The 24508-nt window shown below is 35.1% G+C and overlaps 2 protein-coding genes across 22 annotated transcripts in view; both read right to left on the reverse strand.

Annotated features, from left to right (window-relative positions):
• LOC105833385 (dystrophin, isoforms A/C/F/G/H) overlaps positions 1-24508 on the reverse strand; it is a 459023-nt gene that overhangs the window by 199572 nt on the left and 234943 nt on the right. For 19 of the 21 annotated variants that reach the window (XM_036283830.1, XM_028191394.2, XM_028191395.2 and 16 more), the window contains one exon: positions 12055-12102. The exons of the other annotated variants lie outside the window; for them this stretch is intronic. In XM_036283830.1, the coding sequence (XP_036139723.1) occupies positions 12055-12102 (48 nt within the window). The remainder of the gene's footprint in view (positions 1-12054; positions 12103-24508) is intronic. 21 annotated transcript variants of the gene reach the window in all.
• The window catches only part of LOC118644705 (transcription initiation factor TFIID subunit 12-like), a 47942-nt gene continuing 37693 nt past the window's right edge, over positions 14260-24508 (reverse strand). The window contains exon 2 of the mRNA XM_036283841.1: positions 14260-15866. Within this exon, the coding sequence (XP_036139734.1) occupies positions 15759-15866 (108 nt within the window). The 3' untranslated portion in view covers positions 14260-15758. The remainder of the gene's footprint in view (positions 15867-24508) is intronic.

Genomic DNA, 24508 nt, shown 5'->3' on the forward strand with positions numbered 1-24508 from the left:
ATTCTATTATCGAATTTTAGTTGAAACCCCCAAACTTCATAAATCTTCAAAAGCTAAGAAACTAACGCGCAGCTACTGCAAAGAAAGCTCCTTAACTGATTAACTTATCGGCTCTTCCATTCCGAGAATTAATGAATACTGAGAGAAAGAGAAAGAGAGAGACAGGCAAGAGGGGAGGGGGAGAGCGGTAAGCCTAGTATTAAATTTCATGAGATATTAATTAAACTCAAACAAGAAATTAAGATCGCGTAAAATTATGCTATGTGACGACAGGTAGGAAAAAGTTAACAGATATTGCATTAATTATCATTGCCGTTTCACGCCCGTTACAATTATTATAACACGAACATGATACTTAGACAGCGCTTTGTTTCCGATACAAGAAAACGTGACTCGTGATCGCGAAGAATATTAATTATTATGCTCGCTTAAACATATGCGGGAAGAAGCTTCGCGATTAAATTCGCCGGCTCCGTCGTTCACATGATATACGCGAAATTAATGAGGGGCCAGCCGTGGCCGGCTGGGTCCTGGTGCATACACTGTACCCCCGCACGCGCGTTGATTGCGGCCTCTTAATTCGCGGTGCACATCGCTCCTGCGGAAAACATCGGCATGCGCGCCCGAAGGAGGCGCGAGATGAGAGGATGGCCCGTGCGTGCTCATACGTATATACGTGCACCGTGTATATGCCTAGGTTTCACCGTCCGCAAGAGGTTGATTACAATATATGAATATTCAGCGGTGCAGCCCCCGTCGCCTTTACTGTTCCTTTTTCGCCTTCTCGGGGCTTTATGCGAGGGAAGGGCTCGGCCACCAGCCGACCTATCCACCCACCGCCGGCCACCGCCGGCCACCACCGGCAAAGTTCGGAAACCGCCTTAATTAATTCCCACGGAAGTGAAACCTTCGTTAACGCCGGTTTGCACTAATTAGAACGAATTAAAAAAAAACGGAAGGGAAATATTCTCAAGTATCAATGGTTATTGTTGCCGTCGGCTGTTTGTTGCGGGTATTTATCTAGAGACCCCGAGTCTCCGGATACAAGACTGAGCGTTGTCGAAATTCGCGGGAGATAATTGCAAGAATGGGCTTGACTCGAAAATTAAAAATAAAATTGTGTTATAAAAAAAAATCTTAACTTTTCCTTTTTAAATTAATTAAAATTTTCAGATAGAGGGCAGATGTCCGATGTCAGGCAATTTAGCAGGTTTACTCGGATCCGATTTGGATCTACTATTCGGTTATTCGCACCGTCATATGTATTCCCCTGCATCCGGAAAGTGCAATACCGACGAGTGGAATTTCCAAATTCAATCAATGTTTGAGGCAGGCTAACGCCTTTGAATGCGCGCGTGTATACTCTCTCACAGTCCAGTTAAACCGCACCGGCCGGCCGATCCGGAATCCACGCAATTTGGTAATATTTTTAACGTCGTAAAAATTTATATCGGCATCCGCGTAATTAACCTACTTTAAATTGCGGCCCGACAAAAATATCGACGGAAATATATAACGGGCGAAAATATGTGCCATTTTTGCGCGTTACTATGCGCGATATAAAATAATCCGGTGTAATAAAATTGTAACGTACGATAAAATTTAATTGCAAACGGAACACCTATTCTCGGTAAAACGTTTCGAAATTTTCGTGGCAAACACTCCCAACAAAATTAACACATTTCACCGTACGATAGCTCTGTATCTCTCATCTGTGCAATGTTTTGTTTTGCTAGTTGACGCATAAATGTATTGCAGATTGCATTTTATTGAATTCGCGCATATCACCGTCCCTTTGTTTGTCACGTCTAATACAACGTTATAGCAACGCTTATGAATTCGAGACACTTAATGATTTTTTGCGTTAAATACATGTACCTAATATATTAAAAAAAAACAGAAGCATCAAGACAAAATATGTAAATAATTCTTAAGGAAAAAGAAAAGAAAACATATGCAAACTTGAAAATTTTGACATATAAAATAAATACTTTATTTTATGTTATTATTATCATCGTTTATATTGTTTATATAAAATTCACTCGCTAGTGATTGCAACACAAACGATATAATAGCTACCTAAAAACAAAACTAGAATGCTTATGAATTTATTGCATCTTCTATGTAACAGTAATTTACAGAAATATTAAATAGAAAATATAAAACACATCTTCAACATTAATATTGCAATAATTTTTTATGATAAAGTATAAGATATTTTGTGTAAAAATTAATAATTCTAATATAATGTTATTACTTTAAGATTACAAGATTATGCTATATCTGTTATTTAAAAATTAAACTAATAGCTTTTACCAATAGTGAACAGCGAAAAATGGTAGATTTTACGTGGTTTTGACTTATTATTGGCAAAACATTGTACAAGCTCATCTATCTCTACATGATTTTTGAATATATAAATGTCGATACCAAATACAATTTAATAAAATAGATCGTTATACGGAAAAAAAATTCAATAGAGCCAGTGATTTTCAATAACGAATCGCGCAACGCATCGGACGGTGGCTTCACTGGAATGCAATCAATCGCATCGATACCCTCTTTCGTGCCAGTTAGAAGCGAAAACTGCGCAGTCGTTGATTTTGCAGAAACGTATTCGTGCGTGTTCTACCAGTACAAGCTAACTCATCTAACACTTCTTAATTTCACGAATTTCGTTTGGCGATTTACGATAGAAATATTGGCGCTCTTCTACACAAAGTGTTTCCGCATTGCAGACGCGACCTGTTAAATAAATCTTATTCGAAGAGAAAATCAAGCGAGAAAATCGTGAAATCGCCGTATCACCACGATATTTAAAAAAGAAAACATAATTTTAAAAACTGCGATTTTGTCCGTCGAAACGGCTGCCTCCTGTTTATCCTGTTTGTTTATCCCGCACGGTTTAAAATTGTTTACGAGCGAATTTCGAGAGAAAATGGGTTACCCCCCGCAGGTATATTCTCGCATCAACTCGAAACGCGTACATTTCGCCGCGCATAATTGCAATATTCCGCGATGCGCCGTGACTGCGTGCCGCCGACGGCATCGCCGACGACACGGCGGTCTCGTCGCGGAAGATAATACGGGATAATCTCCCGTATTAATTTCTCGCGCGAAACGAGAGATAAGCGCCGTCGCGGCAACGGACGGAAATCGGATTTAATGAAACGAGACGGAATAGAATCACGATGCGGTTAGTGATTTTCAATAACCGACTCCGCGAAATACCCGCGGGGCAACGGAAGCCCGGCCCGAGGAATGCAATCAATCGGCGCCCGACGCGAAATTTCGTTGAGTTTGCCCGCTGCCTTTGGCACGTAAAGCAGCAGCACGAGCAACGTCTGTGCAGCCGCCCAGGACGCGCTCACGGGAATGCAAAATCTATGCAACGATCTATTCCCCCCCTCCCCCCCTCCCTTCCGTTTCCGACCGTCAACCTCGCTGCCCCGGTCTAATGCGCATTGACGCGGCGGAGAGGCCCGTGCGGGAAAACGCGCGCTACCGATGCAAATGACCGTGGTAGGTACAGATTGCCCGACAGACTTGCAAAGGGACTTTGGGTTATATCCCTCTCTTTCATGGCATCGGCCGCGATGGTCGATTGGGCGCCCGACGTATTCGACGATTTGCCCCGGTCCCCGTAGTCGAGTCACGATCGCGGTATTACGGCTGCGCGATGATTTGCCGTTTGTACAGTCCCGCGGGCAACCAATTATGCTTTCGGGAATGGTACGCGAGCCGCACGGTCTCGGGGAAACTCACACGTTGCCGGAACAGAATGTAATTTGTTAATACCTTGTGTGCGGTATTCTCTTTCTCCCGAGTTAACGGGATGAACAGCACTATGGTTTTCCCTGTATTTCCTTACATGCTTCATTCGCTAAGGTACATATCCTCGTTGCATGTTCGAAGGTTCGAACACAGCGTGCGTCTTCCTCCGCCATATTGAAAAGAACAGTGATGTCTAACTAAGAATGCTCGCCCGGTGCGCGCCGGTGGCTCCCTCGTCCCCGCGCGCCACGCACACCGGCAGTATAGTAAACTTTACGCGCGCAGTTTGGAATGCAATCTAACGCAAATGCAATGGGATAAGCGTAAGAGCAAAAAATAAAGAATTAAATTAAAGATTTTTCGCTCAATATAATTTGTAACAAATTTTATTACGAATTTATTATGTTCCGCTTCTCGGAAAGTGTTTCACGCCAGATCGTGCAAAAACACAAATTCCCAAATATTAGAAAATGTGATATTCACTAATTAATAGTATAGTCCGTCTCAAAGTTTTAAAAAACATGTTATTAAATTAACGAGAGACAAAATAATTTTGCAAGTAAAAAATTCGTCAAGCTTGCACGATGAAATCTGTATCGTACGCAAAACACGGAACTATTGCTTGAACACGTGTTCTATATGCGGTGCAGGTTTTATTTACGAAAAAATGTCATCATTCTCAATTGGCGGCACGCAATCGCTGATCGATCCGTTACAATCCGATTATAGACCTCTATATATCTCGGGCACTCGACGATATACACGTCTGTTATTAAGTTTATAAAACGAATCTTTTCCGCGAAAAAACGAGTGTCATCAGCGAAAGATGGATTAAAGTTCGGACCGTTCCACCGCGACATTGCTAAGTCTAGGAGAACACGCTCGAAACTTTGTCCCAGTAGCGTAAAGAATGCTACCTCGACAAAAGTTAGAAAGGAAAGCCATTCTCTGAGTATTACATTATTCCCATTAGGTCGTGCGGCCTTTTAAAGTACGTGTTCAAAAGACGAATCTATTTCAGAAATTATAAGAACTCGCCGAACTGCAAGAAATGCTCAACGTGTACGTGAATAATTTCGTCTGACGAAACTTTTCGAAAGGAAGACTATCATTATTAAACTTTTCTCTTTATTAGTCGGAACTTACCGGTGGATAAGTAAACCGGTTTTGTATTTAATATCGATATCTTTATCAAATAAATAGTTACAAAAAGTTTTATTCGCGCGCGATAATTAACAGCATTAACTGTAATAATACGCTACAAATATATTTTAGAAACGCGACAAGAGAATTGGTTTTCTTTTTACACGTGCAATAGATAGAATATTGAATTTAAGATATTATCATAATCTATAATGGTAATTTCAAAGCTAAATACATCTGAATATTGGCCAATATTGGCATATCATTTTGTTTTATTTTCTAAATAAAGACAAAAATTAAACTTCGGAAACATAAACGTAAACTAGAAAGTGTCTTCGATATCAGATGCCGTAGTAAGTTTTAACACTTTCATATTTTATAATAATGTTTTCATAAACTAAATAATGTATTCATAACCAAAAATAAACATGGAGAGGCGTCAAAAATTGACATAACAAGCAGTAATAGCCCAGTAAATTCAGATTGATGCAAATATAAATTGTTTTTTCAAGTATGATAATAAGTTTTATAAAATTTATAATAAATCTATTTTAAGACGATGTCAAGAAAATACTCTTTATTAAAGATAACTGTTACTTATTAGGAAAAAAATGTAAATTGAGTAATCGCTTTTTTTAAATATTTAGTAAAATTGATATTTTTCCGTAGCTCTTCTAATCTCTTAGCGAATATTCCTCTCAAAGTTATAAACAGATAAAATTATCCCGAAGAACTGTACCGAAATTTTATCATCATGGCGTCTCCTAGCAAAATTGTTGCGAGAAAGGGTAGTGAAATAGCGAGGATGATGGCGGAAGTTGTGGCCGACAATATCGGAGAAACGAGAACTTGGGAAGAAATAAAACCCTCGCGCGAAAATCAAGACGTGGTAGACGTTTGGTCAACAGAGGGTACGCTGGCTCAAAGTAACGATACTCTTGAGAAGGGCTGTGATTAAGGAGACCGAGAGACATGCCCGCTTTTATGACCGACAACTGTCACTTTGGTCGAAATATCGTCCGGTGGACGAAACTTTAAGAGATAAAAGCGTTTTGTGTGCCGTTCTTTAAAGTTTCCTTTCATAAACAAAAAAATGTTCTAAAAAATAAACAAATAATAGTTTAGAAAGAAAATTCGCAACCGTGCTATTCTGTAAGCTCAAACTCAATCGATAGAAGAGAAAACGTAAAATTTAAGCATGATTTTGTGTAACAGAAAAACTAGATGAGAAATATATTTTTAAACAGATACTCGGAAGAGTATCGTGCATAAATTATAAATAAATTTTAAAAATGAATAAATGCGGAAAAACATGCGATATAAAAATAAATTGCATATCGTAAAAAAGGACGGAGGAGAAATTCAAGACGCGAAAGAGCGAGAATTGAAAAAAGTTGGAAAATCGGTTGAAAACGTAAAGTGCGAGAGTTGACGATATAAGAAAAGCGTGCGGGTCCGGAAATAAAACAGGCGCGTGAGTTTCAAGAGGCGGCAAACGACCAACGGCGGATTTCTGTCCTCGAGATAACGATATATCCCCGAGAAACAGCAGGATAGAGATAGACAAATTTCCTCCGTAAAAATAGAAAAAGGTAGAGACGTGATCGGAAATAGGGTGGCGCACCGTCGTGACTTGTTCTTTTTCGAACGAGGAGAAAACACGCTCGATGGATCGAATATCCTGTTCGAGAAAAGCTAAATGAGTACGGACGTCGTGGTGTCTGCTTGAGCCATAAACCACCTTAGTCGGTCTAGCGAGAATGCCGCTAACAGTATCGCGTACCTGGGAAATCGAATTACAAATGTCTATAAGTCCATTGTTGCTAATGTCTTTTTCTCTTTAACGTCGTTGCTCTCATGCTAAGGGACAAATTCAATCACAATTTGCTCGAACAACTAAATCAGCTTCGAAACAATTAATAACGAATAACGGTTATTGCATTATTACAAATAAAATCGATAAAGAAGCATCGACAATTATGAAATACGTTTGTAAGCTATAAGAAATTTATAGCAGATTTATAATTATATTCATTTTTAATAAATTAATAAGTGTAATTTTGAATCATTTTTAACATCGTTAATAAAATTTTATTAATATTTACCATTTATTTTTAAGTTTCCGCAATTCTAAAGATCATTATAAATTTTATATATAATCATAAATCTTTAAATTAAAATATTGAATAAAAAATGAAGTCTATATCTAATTTATCTTCTTATCAAAAAAATGTCAACATAAGATAAAATATCAAATTAAACTGTGCAAATAAAAAAAACAATATTATTCGCGTACACGTTCTCGGCTAGATCGCATATTTTTCGCCAAGAAAGAAGATTACAAAAAAAAAGAATTTTTTTGAAATTCGCTTACATTGTATTATATATTGTATCTTATATATTGAACACTAACAGTAACTTAATGCTTTAATAATTAAAGTTTGACAGTACATAATATAATTGTAACAATCGTGGCAATAAAAAGTTTATCACAATTAATTATTTTACGTTAAACTTGAGGCGAAAAAATAAAGAGGGATGCCTCAGATTATATCTCGAATATGACAATAGTTTGAGATAAGAGGGTCGACCCAATGGATTTAAAATTCTAAAATCATTTATGACATCTGCCATCGACACTATTCATTCCCAAAAACCCTTTCCTAATTAACCCGTCCAATTCGAAGTGGAATGCACGCGTTCCTCTCAGTGAAATGTTTATGCACTCGCCATATGGCGCGGTCGGCAACGGAATCTAAATTGCAAATTCGCCATTGGAAAAACATCGTCGTACTCGACTCAGTGTATTTGAATATTTTCTGGAGAGTAATATGTGTAACGTGTCCTTCTAAACGCAAGTGCTTAAGTGTCCTCTAATTAAAAGGCAAAATTGTGCGATTATCGAGTCATTTTTTTCAGTGAGAAGACATCTCCCATTATTAAATTCTCAATTATTGCGAGAATCTTTATCTATACGGTAAACTAGCATATAAACTATCATAAGGAATATAAACATAAAGACACAATAATGAGTTTAATATGCATTCTAATGAGATTTGTCATTAGACACAATCAATGTACATTAATTATAATCACGAAAGCGCCGCAATTTAATCAATCAATTATGCAACTCCGTAACTGAGAACCAACAGGAAGATAGAGTGGCATTATGGAGACGTGCTTTGGAAACTTGTTAATGAGCTTGCGAGACACCTTTGTCGATTAAGGTGTTTTGAAATTACCTACATTGCTTTCAACTCATTACAACATTAAGAGATAAATATTTTTAATCCGTAATGTTAAAAATCGGCTGGCTAGACTACCAAACATTCTACTAAAATACGAATATCAATGTATAAAACGTCCAATTATTCGATGAAAATACGATCCATTATTTGTTTCTGATAAATGACGAAATTATCACCTCACTAAAATTGTCGTCACGTAGACTTGATCTATCAATTTAATACTATTAGATCAATTAAACGTTGATCGACAGCCAGGCAATTTACCCGTGATGTGGACACCTAACGAGATAATGCTGGCGTACCAACGAGAAGTTGGTAAACATTAAACGCTCGTAAAACGTAATCCTCCATTGGACGTTCATCCAAATGACAATACGATCCGCTATTTTACGCCGCGATGTTTTATGTGAACAGTTTAACATTTTGTGTGCTGTTGTTTCACTACACACGGCTTTACAGCGACATTTTCAAATCGGGTCACACTTTTTTATTGTCGCTACCATCATCCAATAATATCAACATAGCAAAAGGTCGTGTATATTTCGCTTGTAAAAAATTTATGTATTAAATGAATGTGTAATATTATGTTCGTTATTATAATTACAATAAAAGTATATCTAAATTAATTAAATAGATATAATTAGTCAAATTAATTAGATATTTATTTAGTTACATATTTATGTTAATTAGATAATAAATGTATAATGTAATATTATAAACAATTTTATATCAAAATTACATATACTATAGCGTTAAATACCTAATAAGTTCTATATATAGGAATTCAATGTATAGTTAAAATTTGATTTAAAAATATATAAGAAGAATTAAAAAACACAATTAATAAACAATTTTCCTCTACTGTATGCTATAAATATTTTGTATGTATATATTTCATATACAAATAATACACAATATATATAAATAATGTTCAATCTGCATTATTTATAAGAGATACAAACACAATAAAGAAATTCAATTTAAAAATTTCTAAAAACATCAGCATTCTGATTGTATTAAAATTTTTTTCATTTTTTTATATTATTTTTCATTATTTATTTAAAAAATAAATTAAAAAATTATAATAATAGTGATATAATTAATATTAATTATTCACAAATATCATTGATAATATTTGCACAATGTGATAATACTGGATATTTTCTAAAAATCTTATCTATTAATCCTTTTATTATTATATTATTATATTATATTATATATTAATTATATAATTATATTATATACTATTAATATAAGTATATTCCGCAAAAAATATTTGATAAAAATGAATAATAATACGTAACAAGTTATAATATATCTTTATTAGAAAGTTTTTTTTTTTTTTAATTTAATTTATCCTTATTAACATTTTTACTTAGTTTACGTTGCATATAAAATATTTCTTATTCAAATAATCCAGAATAAAATCGTACAAATATCATAATAATACTAAAACTTTTTTCAGTCTATCCACTTTAAAGTAATGGAGCTGTGAGATAATAATATATCTGTCACATTTTCTGTAATGCTCTTAATTTGAATTTTTGATTATACATAAATTTTATGTGTAATTATATATGTATAAAGTGTGTATATATATGTATATATATATGTAATTTTCAAAGATCTATTACTTCTTATATATTAGAATGAAAAATAATTTAATACTTAATGATACGAAACAAAAATATAACTGCATTGATCTGTAAAATACAGTTATAATCTAATTGTGATAATAATTAAAATAATTTAAATTTTTTAAAAGAATTATGCGCACATTAATTCATTTTTCTGTTTTTCCCCAAAATCTTTTCTAAAAAAATATTTAGTAAAATAATTATATTCTTATATTTCTCGCAAGACATAAAAATATGTTTAAAAAATAAATTACTTACTCCCCTCCCCCCAAACATGCAATTATTACGCCGCTGTCACCGCACACCTCCCAGATTTTCTCTTTCGGCTATCAATTTTCTTCGTTTGCTCTCACACAACATTTACTCGCGAAAACAATTAATTATGCAACGTTTTTTTACAAGGCACTCTTAAACGTGATCAAATAGTTTAAATATTATTAGCTAATCGACGTATCACGATTTCACTTAAACGAATTGTTGGAACCGTATATTACAATCGCGCTCTCGATCTATAAATAGTAATATAAAAATAATAAATAAATTCTATTTAAATTTAATGCGCAAAAATGCGATAATTTATACTTGACTTCAAGTTTCATTTAAAAAATAATTATCCATAAATATTGCTAGGAAGATATTTTATATATTATTAAAGAAATTTTATAAGTCTCACCGTTTATCGCTTCAATTTTTATGTCATGTTTGAATAATATGGATAAATTTTTGCTTCGATAAATAAGCATTAATAATCAATAGTTAATTATGAGGATTATAAAAATTTTCATAATCGTAGATTTTTTTAATTCGCATTTTGAAAAATAAGACAATGATATAGAGAGCAACTTGCGCCACTACCTGCCCGCTTGGATGACTGTATACGAATGATACGCAGCGATCTTAAAACAATAGCGCGTTATACGCGTCGCGTTCCAATACCAAAGCCGCGTACCAACCCTGAATTGTTCTCGGAAATACCTTTTCGGTTTGTAAAATAAATTCACACCAATTCCATTCCTTGTATTCTAACACACAATTATTTTCATAAATAATAGATATATCATGGTTTATTATTTGCTATCTATTCATGTACGTATTTTTGTTTACAAAAAAGATTATAAAGCAAAAATAAAAATACAGTGAGAATATATAACAATCTAATTTCAAATAACAAATAAAAACTGCGAAATAAGAACATTCAGTATTATTTTCTTATAAATTAGATTATCAATTAAATACTTTAATCGCATTTGTAGAAGAATTGTAAAACATATTATGCTTTATTCTAACAGCTGTCTCAATTACTAAAAAAGATTAATTTAATATGACTGTTGTTAGATATATAAGCCATGTTAAATTGTTTGCCAGCGTTTCGTGGCAAAAGCTAGCATACTCCGGGAGGATAAAAGTAACCAACAAGAGATGGTTCACGTACTACAACATTAAAGTACGCTACGGTACTCCACTACCATCGTATAGCAACAGAAAATAGTCCGGAATAAAAATAAGCGTAGAATGTCACTCTAAAGTTACAATGGACTGTGGAGGGTTAAAACGTAAAAAAATAGACCAGAAAAATAAAATATAGTATGTTGGAGCGGAGGAAGAATAAAGTATGAAAACACGCATTCGTCATGTTATAAAACTGACAAAAAATGATTATTTTATGATTTTTTGACAATTTCGTTAAATTTTGTTTTACTTATTGTAATTATTATAATACATAGCAAAACGCAATATAATTTGGTGCTAGAAAAATTATATTTTCTGAATAACTCAAAGGCACACCATAAAATAATTACGACATTTATGTATTGCGTTAAACAATCAAAAATCACGACACGGAGTAAACCTCAACGGTAAGAAATACTGCTTACCAACGTCTCGCGATTGTAAAAGAGAAGTACAATGTCGTTCTAAAGTTGCAGTAAACTACAAAAAGTTAAAGCATGAAGAAACACTCGGCGCCGTACAAAACTTCAAGATACAATGGAATCAAGATACTCTCTTCAGCGAGTTGCAGTTCCATCGAAGTTCTTGATGTGAAATACGAAATGCAGTCTGTATATATACACCACGATTATGTCGAAAGAGGCATGGTTCAAAGTTATAATAAGGCGTTTTACTAGAGAATGGCCCAAAGTATGGTCTAAAAGCGGAGAGAAGTAACTTTTAAATGCAAAATAAAAGTTCAAGTATCAGCAATAAAAAAGTTCGATCGATCGGCTACTTTTATAACAACATCGATAACGTACGTATGAAGGAAAGGACCCCTTCGCCCGATGAATAGGCCTCGCACACTGCTACAAAAGAGAAATACATATTTCTTGTATCTTCCTTTACAATAATTTCATGCACGAAAGAAAGAGTTTTTTTTTCATAATTAAAAAAAAATTTAATTATAGATTCATCTGGAAACAGCTTTTTAGAGACGTCTTATGTCTATGATTTTGGACATATGAATTGTCTAGATTAGATAAATTACAACGTTATATAATATAGGCACACATTTCCAACAGCAAAAAATTACTCCAAAAAAAAGTTGCTTGCAAGAACACGTAGAGAAAATATTCTTGTAGATTTTCCCCATTCAATACACATACTCCCGTGACAATGCGGATGCGGACTGAGGTCAGCAAATTTCGCATATTCGTTCTGACGCCTCCGCTCCGTTGCATTTTAAAATATTGCCGTTATATATCGTCGTCCGGTGAGTCCCAGCGCGATTGTATTATAAAATGCGGGCAAATTAATTCCGATTCCGCCGGGGAAGGCGCCCGATGAAACGTGAGATCGAACAATCGACATATACATATGCTGCCGCTATCGCGCCTTCACTGCACGTACGGTGTGCGCACTCGAACAGCTGTACGCATTGGCATTAATTATCTCCGTATGGATATTGAAATAAGGATTTATAACCGAGGGATTCTCTGCCCTGTATATCGTTCTTCGATTCGTGAAATCCCCGCCTTGCGGTATGACCGTTATACAAAGCATGCCGGAGAATTCTGATTGTATGTAATTCGATTGTTCCGCGCAGTCGAACGAAAAGTAATGAAACAATCAGAATTCAATATACGGTCTTGTCTCCGGACGATTTATAATAAAGAAGCGAGAGAACGTTCGAAGAGTATATCTCTCAATTATTTGAACGTCCGACCGTTTATCTCCTAAACAGATAAAGTGAGTAGTTCACTGCGCGAAATACATTACGAAAGCGAGTCCTCGAAATATGTTATAAGTTAAATACGCGTATTCGGAATAAAATAATTGAAACACACAATTAAAATAAAATGTTATAAAATAGAATAAATCCCGCATTACACTCATTGCGCGTGACACGAATCGAATGTCGAACACGACATAGCGAGAATTTTTAATATCAATGTTCGAGAACGCCGATCGTAAAAGATAACAGCGCGCAAGTTGCGTCGTTTAAAAATGTTTATGCCGTTGTTCTCTCCAAGATTTTAATTTTCGCTGCATTGCGGAACAACGTTAAGGCAGCGTTTGATGTAGGGCGACCGTTCGTGTTACAAGCGGTTAATTAACTTTACTACTCTTTACGAGCTCTTGATGCTTGAAATTCGCGCAAAAGACTTTGTTAAGATTCAGTACGACCCGTGAATTATACACAGTTTGAACGATATAAGTTTGAAATCTTGATAGAGAAATTTCCTATTGATTTACTCGCTTTTAAAATCTAAATCACACGGAGTAGAATTCCTTTCTTTTTTTTTTCAAATTGACACGTCACAGTTAAACGATTATATTTGTTTCGCAACTTATACAAAATTTAATTTACCATACATAAAATTCTATCTGTGTTAGAATAGATTAATTAATAAGAAAAATTCTATGTTGTACTTCAATGTTTATCTACAAAAAACTAGTTTTTAATCCGTACAAACTTTCGCGATTCTAGCTACAAATTGAAAATGACAAATCAAATCAATCACGTAAACTGCCAAAGCAAATAAGAAAGTATTAAATGAATCGGATAATTGCAAAGCTTGTTACGCTATCGTAAAATAAACGCGCGGACATACGAACAGGCAATTAGAGAGCGGATTAATTTATTGTACGACGATTTTCATTTGTAACTTTCAAGTGCAGTCACGATTTATCGTATACTCTCGTTTGGTATCTAAGCTGCAAGAAAGTAAATTTCTCATCTAACGAAAGAATGCGTTGAAAGCACGGTGATTCGGCATTTTCTTCGAACCAATAATGGTAGCCAGGCATTCTTTGCAACGTTCGCCCGGCGGCCGGTTGTTATCCACTCGAAGATTTCTACTGCTCCCAGTCTCGATTTATCCGGCTAATTTTGTGAATTAATGGCTCCCACTGTTCCAGAATCGGCAAATTACATTGTTTAGATGCCCTTCCGTCAAGCTACCTTTCAACATCTTTTTTTCTCAAAAAGCAGCAAAGTTGTTTCGAGTTCTTAAAATTTCTTTTCTATGTACTATTCTTTTAATTTCCACGAATTATTTCGATTCATACACAAATTTGTATATAACGACACGAATGTTTTCAAATCTTCATCAACATTAACAAAAGTATTACATTACATAAAAAGTTCAATTTTTTATTTTATAATTGTGTTAACTTTAGAAGCAATGCATTGGACAATTCTAAATTATGTGTATATCCATTAATTTAAATAATTTTTTATAATAAAAAAAATAAAAGTTTAGACATTTAATTTGAGGATAGTGCGTATAAGCGATTAAATTTATTTTATCTACTATTATATCAACAAAGTAAATTAATGTAAAAATTAAAATAATAATATAAATTTCTTATACAATACCATATCTTCACTTTTCTCGAAAATAAGAACAAAACAATTTTAGTGCCATTTCGTGAAAATTGTCAGGAGAAAATTGCTCTTTACTCTCTTCTTTGTATTCTTCGTGAACATAAATTATTTTGTAAAAAGTAAAATAAAGCAAGTAAGACTTATTATTGTTAGTGTGAGAAAATTATTTCAAGTAAAAGAAAGAATTCTATTGATTACATTAATATCAATAATTATCGTGTTCTTAAATGTAACAATTTCTGATAATTTGATTTTTCTTCTCTTTTTAAACAAAATGCTTATTGTCATTGTCAAAATTTATAATTTAATAAATCTAAAATTGATATAAAATGTTAGCTTCAGTATTGATAAAAATATATTGACGTTTCTCTTCTTACAAATAAAGAGAGATAAATTGTCTTTGAACAGAGAAATATAAAACAGATTTCTACCATTGCATTTTAAATTATATGTTCTTAATGAAACGACAATTATTGAACCTATTTAAATATTCTTGTTGCAGTTCTACTCTATATGTGTTCGTCATCCTTAATATTTTATCGATGGCATTCAGGTTTCTCGCGCGGAAAGCAGATAGATGGAATGGGAAATGCATTGTCATAAAGTGGCAGATGCAGCGGTCGAGAAGACAGGGTTGCATCCAAGGACTGCACAAGCAAAAGCGAATGAAAGAGTTGTAGGGATGAAATATCTTGTCATCGTGTTCGAGTACCATCGACCTCGCGCGTCTTTTTAAAAGATGATAAGACGCTAGATCGACCGATACAACATATATGACATATATGACATTATCCACAGAGATTTGCAGAAGATAATATCGTTAATGAATGCAAAAAAAAATGCAAAAATATAATACAAATTTCATATCATTTTAGAAGCATACATTCATATGTCATAACCATTAACCAATTGGATTAGACTCTAATGTGTTCAATTTACGTACGTTAAACGTACAAAATTTGTACTCAAACACATTTTTTACTAAAGATATGTAAAAGCAGAAAAATAATAAAATTGTATTTTTTATGTTAATAAATATAAATTAATTAATAGATATAAAGATAATAAAATTAGTATTATCAGATATAAAAATGTTCCTCGATATTTAAAGGCTTTTGTTATCCTTTCCTCTTATTGCACGTTACTTAACGAAATAGCCTGGCCATCTATTTGATTATAGAACATTATTTTAAGACTCACCGAGATAGTAGCAATACCGCAAAAGAATTGATTACATACCTGTAACAAAAAAAAAGATATATTAGTTATAAAGAAATAATAACTACATTATTTGTAATGACGTAAAAGAGCAAATAAGAACAATTATTTCTAATACCAAATTGGGGAAATATTTTATTAAAAACTATTCTTTTAAATTAAATATTACGATTTATTCTAACCATTTAACATGTTCAGAATGCTTATCAATTTGGTATTGGAATAAATGTCATGATAAATAAACCTCAAATTATAATTTTAGTTCAATTTCCTTATAATTTCAGTTCAATAATATCGACAATAATATTGTGACAATGCAAAAAACGCATCTAAATGTGTACATATCAACATTATAAAAATAATTTTTTTTAGATAAATAAAAAGGCATACGATTGCATTTTCAATATAAATGGCATCTGACTGATATACCGATTATATAATGTTAAGGAGATTAACATAGTTTAGAGGTAAAATAAGTGAGAATTAGGTTATATTGTAGAACAGAATATTTTATAAAATATTGGAAATATGATATAACACCGAGTATAATTTTACGCGATACGAGAATAATAAGAATATATTATGTGCGCTTGTTACGATGTACGTGTATGAATCACGACAAGCTTCTCGCATACATCGGTCTGCAAGTAGATCTTGAAATATGCAACGGACCATCATAGTCGTATACCATTTCCGAGCTCAAATCTTGCAACTCCCCTTTCGTCGGTTTCCCCCTCGTGTACTCTTGCACACTCATGTTGCACGTACAATGCTCGGAAAAAAGTGGACTAGCATCCAAAAGATGACGGTGCGTTAAAATGTCCCCGGTATCGTCCTGGTAATATGCGACAAGCATTCAGCTTGTAAACGAGAGAATGTTGGACTTCGCATTACTGCATATCACGTCATTTACAAAACTTAAAATGATAAAAGTGTTTTTTATTTAAAGTATATTATAAGTTCTTTTTATAAAACAAAACAGAACATAAGATTTCTTATAAATTGTGACATAAACTAAGCTGCCAAAGAAACCTCAAAACGCTCAATAATCTTCTATTCCTATTTTTACTTTTAACAAGATTACGAATTATTAAAAGTTATTAAATGAAAGTCACTCACCTACCAACCTAATAGTCAGATGCATATAACATAAGTCTGTGGCTGCTTTCTGATATTACTGCCAGTACTAAAACAGTGTACGTAATGGAAACTTATAGATTTTCAGTACTGGCAGTAATATCGGAACACAGCCTATGTCATAGAATGGAATGAGAAGAGAAATAGTGAAAAAGCTGAAGTGATATGTTTAAAAGCAATTATTAAAAATGTACGAATAAAGATAGCGGATTATTCGTCAAAGATTAATGTAAAATGGCAGCAAGAAAGCAATATCGACATCGAAGTATCGACAATTTAGAGAGAACAAGATTTGGAATCCGTCCAAATATGCCATAGCATTATGCGTGGCCATCTGCATACGCTGACATATGCGATGCAATATCTCTATCAAAGCTTTCCGGTGGCATTAATTTCATCATAGAATCAGCAATTCATTAGATGTCAATAATAAATAATATTTAATCTGTGTTGAGCTAATTCTGCCGTTTGCTGTTCATCCAATGCCAATCATTATTACTGATCTAAACTACGAAAGAATCCATGAGTAAGCTAATCTTAGAGAGATATTATTAAATATGTTATTAATCATTTAATTATGTAATAAAAAAGATTATTTGATTCAAAGAAATATTATTAGTACTATTCAGGTACTATATTTACATTAAACAAGTATTATTTGTTTAAAGTAAAAATTACTGTTTTGAACATGACTTGAATATTAATATTTTTACAGTATTTTACTAATAAGGTTTTATTTAAATCAAGTTTTGCTCGCAGTAAGTATTTATATATTTTTTATTTTTACGTTATGTATACGTTTAAAATAAAATAATGAAAATGGCAATTGAACAGAGTACTGTTATTTCCAATCACTATATATTATATATATATAGTGTTAAATATAAATAAATTTGCAAATTTTATATGAGATATAAATATCTTAATGGCAGATTAATAGATCGATAAAAAGATCATGCGCACAGAATTTCTGCAGGGAGACATAAAGTGACACAGTGAACTCAATCCGTGTGCATCTCGTTAACAGGGAGATGCTAAAATTACACTAAGTGGTCGTTAATCCGATTATTCGGCTTACTTTGAGATGCAGAGCCACATTTGCGGAGCGGGGAATGATATCTGTATAGTAATGCGATAAAAAATGTTCGCCGCTTGGCTCCTCGCTGATGTCAGGAAGAACCGGTCCGCTAATAAGACCGCATTTGCAAGAGCGCTGCCTTTGTCCTCGGCAAAAGTGACATCGGGAATATTATAGGAGACATTCAATGCGGGAATCGTTTAATACACTAAAGAGAAAGAAAAAAAGATGTGCTTTTCATCGCCTGCCAGTTTACTTTCAACGAGTGTGCGAGCACTCAAAGTGAGAAAATTGTCATTCGGAAGTTCAAACAAACTTTCGTCATCCTTGATAGAAAAGAAAAAATTGGAATACACACGGACGGAGTGCATGTGCGAAAAAATAATTTTAAGATGGGTAAATAAAAATGGGAAAAAAGGTAATTAACAATGTATAAAAAATACATTGAGCATACTTAACAATAAATTATATAAAATAATTTTCACAATTACCTACACGTGTAATAACAAATATATTAAATAACTGTTACGCTATTTCTTGTTTTTAAAATTAAAACGGAACTTGTAAAAATTTCGCATCAAAATATGTGTTCGCGATTTGTCTTGAATTAGCTTTTCAAAGTAAAGCAGTTTCAAAGTGAAAGCAAGAAGGTGCCAAATCGTAACGTGACACGCGGACAGCGTTCGCGCGTAGTCGGCAGCGACGTAATACGTCTGTTACATGCATTCTTTCATTTCACTTCGGTCACTCCCCTGCGTTTGGGAGTGCGAATTTTCCGTACCGAATCCAGCAAAGTTACATCACCGATAAATCACACAACGGAATGAAATCTGGAAATTTTACGAATCGCATATCAAAATTCCGTATAGATATGCGTTTCCTCTACGCGTTTCAATACGCTCTCTCATTTCTCACGGCGTTGAATACGCTTTCCGACGCAGGCCGACCTTTTTCGCGCGTGATATATCGTTGCGTTTCCATTTCGGGGTTGCTGCTGTTATTTTAGGCGTGTGAAATAACTTTGGAGAATTTTAGTGAAGAGAACAAAACAACAAAAGCGTTAACAAGAGCTTCCTATCAAATCACTGATAAAATCTTACTCTCTAAATTGCAATCAGTATATTTTAATTGATTTACAGTGGTATACTTATAACTATAATAATTAGTGAGTACCCATTAACTTTTACTTCAGAATTAGTGTATAAACACTGAAAGATCAGTGTATTTATTTCACGGATTGACAAGTTATAAGTATAGCATTGAATTCAGTATATTTTCACTGATTGTAATTTAGAGTACTAATGACATACATAATTCAACATTCACTTCTTATATTATCTTTTGTCTTTTTTTTTTGCAGTAAGCGTTGGCTTCGTTTAATTATGCAACTAGAGAACGACGAACAGGAGAGCGAAATTGCGAAAAGAATAACGAACACAGAGTAAAGCGCATTATGGCGTATCGAAGATATCAATATATAATTACGCACACAACACACACGTTCGCCTCACCGCGGAATTCATTTCCCCGTGATGCGGAGGAAGACGCGGAACCGCAGCGGGAAAAGGTGCGGAAGATCAGAGGCTGCTCCTGCGGAGGATACTTTCGCGGTAGCGCGCGGCGGAAAGGAGGCATGGGGAAGAGAAAGGGGGCTGGCGCAGCGCGCGACGACAGGAGCGAAATGAGAAAAACTGAGGCATAAAATTGCGTTTGCTTGTGTCGCACCACCACCTGCGAGTGCCTTCGTGGCCATCGCCGCGCCGCGGCGCGGCGCCGTCCTACCCGCATGCTGCGGTGCAACCACTGTTTGCTCGTTTAAAAGGCCGGTCCACTGCGCTTTAATCAAGTTCGCCCGCGGGAAAATATTACCAGACGAAGTTTCAATCCGAGAGGCGATGAATGCCTGCTGCTGCTGCTGCTGCCGGCCGGCTCATTGTGCATTCGCGCCGCGTATATCACTCGCCGGAAACACGCGTACAACTCCTCCAGCATCAGCAGATACGAAAAAGATATAGGAATGCGAATCGGGAAACACGTCGTTCGCATTAACAGCTACGGTGTACTTTCGTCGGGATAATTATAAAATTTGTAGACAGGAAAAACAGTGAAATGTCAATTGTACTCAATATCTCGATCGATTTGTCGATACTCTGTATAAGTTTGCAAAAAATTATGAAATTTTCTGCAAGCCATTTGTTAATAAACTAAAAATTTTATAAATTGTCTTCTTATTACGTTTAAATATCTCTGTACAATTTGAACATAATTCTCTTATTAGTTTAAAAGTTATTTAAATTGTTGTTTACTCATAACTTCATAACTGTATTATAATACACATGATCAGAAAAATATTAAGTTTTTCAAAGATTTTATATTCCCTATAAAATCTTGCGGTATATCGCGTTAACTTTTCTATCGTTACGTATAACAGAAGAGTTACCTTTTTTATGAATTCTATATCCGTCCGTGTATTATAGGTCGTATACGGTTGAAAGTAGCCAGGAATACAGTTAAAACATTACTGACACGACGTTCACCTCTACGATGGTTTCAATGCCTACAGTTTAAAAAGGAATTCAGGCGGTTAACGTGCCTGTCACGAAATATGGGCGGCCCTTCGCGCTGTTCTGTAACGACGCGCGCGTAACTTTGATAGACAGAAGGCGTTCTTTATTCGCCATTCGCGGAAGTTACGCAAAGTATCAAGCGATCAAGCCGGATACCAAACGGTTTTACGGTGGCAGCTTCTACGGGATATCAGACGACGGTGCGCCTTTGACAGTCTACAAGGCGCACTTTATGAACGCATGTTACAGAGTATCGCTGCTCTACGCTGTTGCATATTAATGGTTACGAGCGCTTCCTTAAAGGATTGCTATACGCCCATCTTCTCTATCCCTGTCATTGTCGTCTACGAGTCGCGAAGGTCGCGTCGATACGCTCGTGTATGAGAGGAACGCGAATGAGGAAAGTTAGAAGCAAAATTTGTCTTATATTGTTTCAGGAGACACTCCAGAAAGTCCGCCCCGGAGCGTCTCCGATTGTCTCGTGCATTCTACAATGGCGAAGCTGTCGAGAACGCCACGCGATCAGAGAAATTGATATTGGCTTTGAGTTCGAAGGACCGGGGCGATCTAACTTCCGAGCCGTGCCAGCGGAGGGATGATGTAATCATCCTCCACCGCAAACTATTTCGAACATCGGGACGGTGACGGTAATGATATATCGGTGAATCGTCGCGTGCGCAGTCGCATCCTCTCTTCGAGGGATACGAATTCACGAGGCATGCATCGAGAACTCAGGGCTCTTGAAAAGCTGATCTGCGGATGAGGTAACGCAAATTGCATTCGACGCTTCATATAACGTTTCACACAAGAGCCCATTCTCCGCGAGGAAGTACGTCAAATACATTAAAAAAAAAAGAAATAAAGGTCCTCATCCGTAACGTGTTTCGATTTCAATTGTAATTATGACGCGGGGAGATTTTCTTGTCGCCAAATAATTCATCGACCGGGAACCTACAGAATCATGAATTAAAATTAACCCGGACCGAGATTTCATTCGCAGTGTCATGCAAAGCGCCAAGTACGTCACGTACACAGCGCGACACTCCGTAATATACACTCGGGTACGGTAAACGGGGTTGAACAACGTCTTCATTCAAGATCTCAGGAGCTCGGCTGGATTCGAATCATGCACGTGCAAACGAAGCTTCACTTAGTAATACACACGACGTTTGCGAAATGTAACTTCGAAACATGGCACTTAGAGATAGCCCAAATTAATCTTAATTAATACGAGAAAATTGTTTAATATTCAAGCCTTTCGAGAATATAATTGATAACAAAACGTTAACAGGACGAATGTTGTTGAAAAAAAAAAAAACGGGCGTATTAAAAAGCTCTTGTTTAACATTCGGCTGGTGACTAACGATTTGATGCTTGACCTGGTTTCTATTTCTTACGTTCAAACGCGCTTGGACTATTTCATTTATTTTAACGACCTCCCGTAGCCTTCGTAGCAAGCGGAAAAGGGTGAGAAACTGAACGGATGTTGCGTTACACTTTTGCTTGTCATTTCGCGTGCATCACGCATGAATTGCATGTCTCTGAGACGAAAGACGGTGTCTCGTACCATCCTCTATATTATTTTTGTGCGAGACGTTCGCCGTTACGTATCACAAGTAGAGTAAGCGGTAGACGGATATCAGGACAAGCATATTTTACAGGCTCTGAAATTTTCTCTGCAGGCGTATCTCCATATATGAGACGCAGCGCATGTACGTACGTAAATATTTGTGATCTAATATTAATTTCGATCGACGGAATACGCGCGCGTAAATCTTAAAAAATAAACAAGACCGTCGAAGCTTGCGCGATTATCTCTTCGTTATTACAAAATGAGATTCGAGGATTCACAATTCAAAAGATGACGTCTAGTAAGACAGCTTTGACGTGACGCTTTCAGAAATAAGCTGAGTCTGTCCGACTTATTGCGCGAGTAATCATCGTTCATCTCCAAAGTCATAGTTCGCCTCTAAAAGCGCGGGAATAAGCGGACCGTTCTCGTACTAACTAAAAAAAACGTCACAACGATCCATTATTCGTCGAAAGTCGAAATATTGCTATTGTCGCAAAAGGCGACAGGAAGTGGCAGCTCTCGACCTGTTGACAGGCTGAAGAGGCGCTCGTTTATTCTCAGCCAATTCTCGCGACTTCGTTCCAAGCCGTCGCGAGTCATTCGTTATAGCTGTTGGCCTGAGCCCAAAATCCGCACGATAAGAAAGCACTTAAGTGTGAGAAAGTACAAGGAAATCAATTTGCACACGCCCGATACTTCTCCGCGGTGATCAGATCGGCCAGAATTTTTGTTTTCATTCATCGAAACGTCTTCGAGAAGTGTAGCTTCTCAAATTATCGAGAAAGGATGGATGTTATTGCAAAAAAATAAAGACGAGGAAGGATCCATGTTTCACACGGATGATAAAGTTGGATGAGCTTTTTCCAGTGAGACGAAACTTTTATCCTGCTTACTTATATCATAAATTTACCGGTTCGCGCGTTACCGTTTCTGCGCGTGGAATTTGATGAGAGTTCACGAAGAACTTCACAAAGGTCCGAAGAGATAATAGCGTATTGTTGGAAAAAAGTACGGCGAGCTGAGCGTAATTAAAAATATTAAGTGATTCGTGGCGAACTCCATTATTTATTATTAGAATTAGACTAAATATGTAAATATAAAATATGTTTACACAAAAATTTGTACAGCTTGAGGATTATTAGATAATAATATTCTGGTTGCGATAACGAATAATTCGTGCGCTGAGGAAAATCAATATTCTTCGAGTTACACACCGATGCCACGTTGCAGAATTACAGTCTCTAACAGCCATATTCATAGTTGGGATGTTAATCAACTCGATTAAGTTTCAGTATCCAGTAATTGAAGCTGAAGTTGAGTTTTAATCTATATTCGTAGTTGAAATTAATCAGCTATAGCTGAGGGCTAACTATGTTTTAGTATCCATATTGGATATTTGGTAATGGTAAAATTTTAAAAATTGTTAATTCTCGCGTATAATCTCACCTGTATGATAGGTTTTTTTCTTTAAAAAATCTAAAATATATTAATAAATGCTGAATTAAATTCACATGTACATAGAATTATTTTATAAGCTATTTTGATTCAATACCTCAATACTCATAAGATAATACTTTGTCTAATAATATTTTGTCTATTTTCAATTCAATTATCTACTAAATGTTAATAATAAACAAAGACTTGGCAAAATTATACCGTTTCTCATTTCATAATTTAAATAGTTTGGCGGCGCGGCGGTTCAACCTTTGAATTCCATTGAGATCACTGTTATCTCGATATAACTATAGATAAATCCGTTTTAGTACAAAAACGTCAGAACAAATGTTGCACAGTTACGCTCTATGAATAGCAAGTATCATCGTTTCATGTATAAAAATGCGACCATTCTTACAATGATGCAAAGTATCAGCATTCTCTGCTCTAGAAAACCCTATTATGTTTGGTAGAGCTACAATGGAAGACGCACAATTTTTTCTCGGTTCTTTCACGCTGCACTCGTTTCCCGTCGTTGGTCCGCTCGTTAGCACAATCGATCCGTATCATAAATTCACCAAATGTCCAAGTCCGTTTTGCCATAATTTCATGTCGCCTGATTTATTTTTTGGAATATTTTAGTGTAACAAAATATAGGTATATAATGTTTTTCAATTTATCCCAGAGTGTTATATCCCAATAAAATCAAAATTAACAACAAAGCTTTCAAGATGTCATTGTTAAATAATTGATGTAATTTGAACTGACAAAAAGAGTAAGACAGAAACTTAGGCATCAACTTCGAAGGAGAGTTGATACGAAATTCTAGCTTATAATCCAGCTTGCTTAAATCTGTTGCGTTTATTAACGTAAA

Source organism: Monomorium pharaonis, chromosome 3 (assembly GCF_013373865.1).
Source record: "Monomorium pharaonis isolate MP-MQ-018 chromosome 3, ASM1337386v2, whole genome shotgun sequence".
Classification (NCBI taxonomy): Eukaryota; Metazoa; Arthropoda; class Insecta; order Hymenoptera; family Formicidae; genus Monomorium; species Monomorium pharaonis.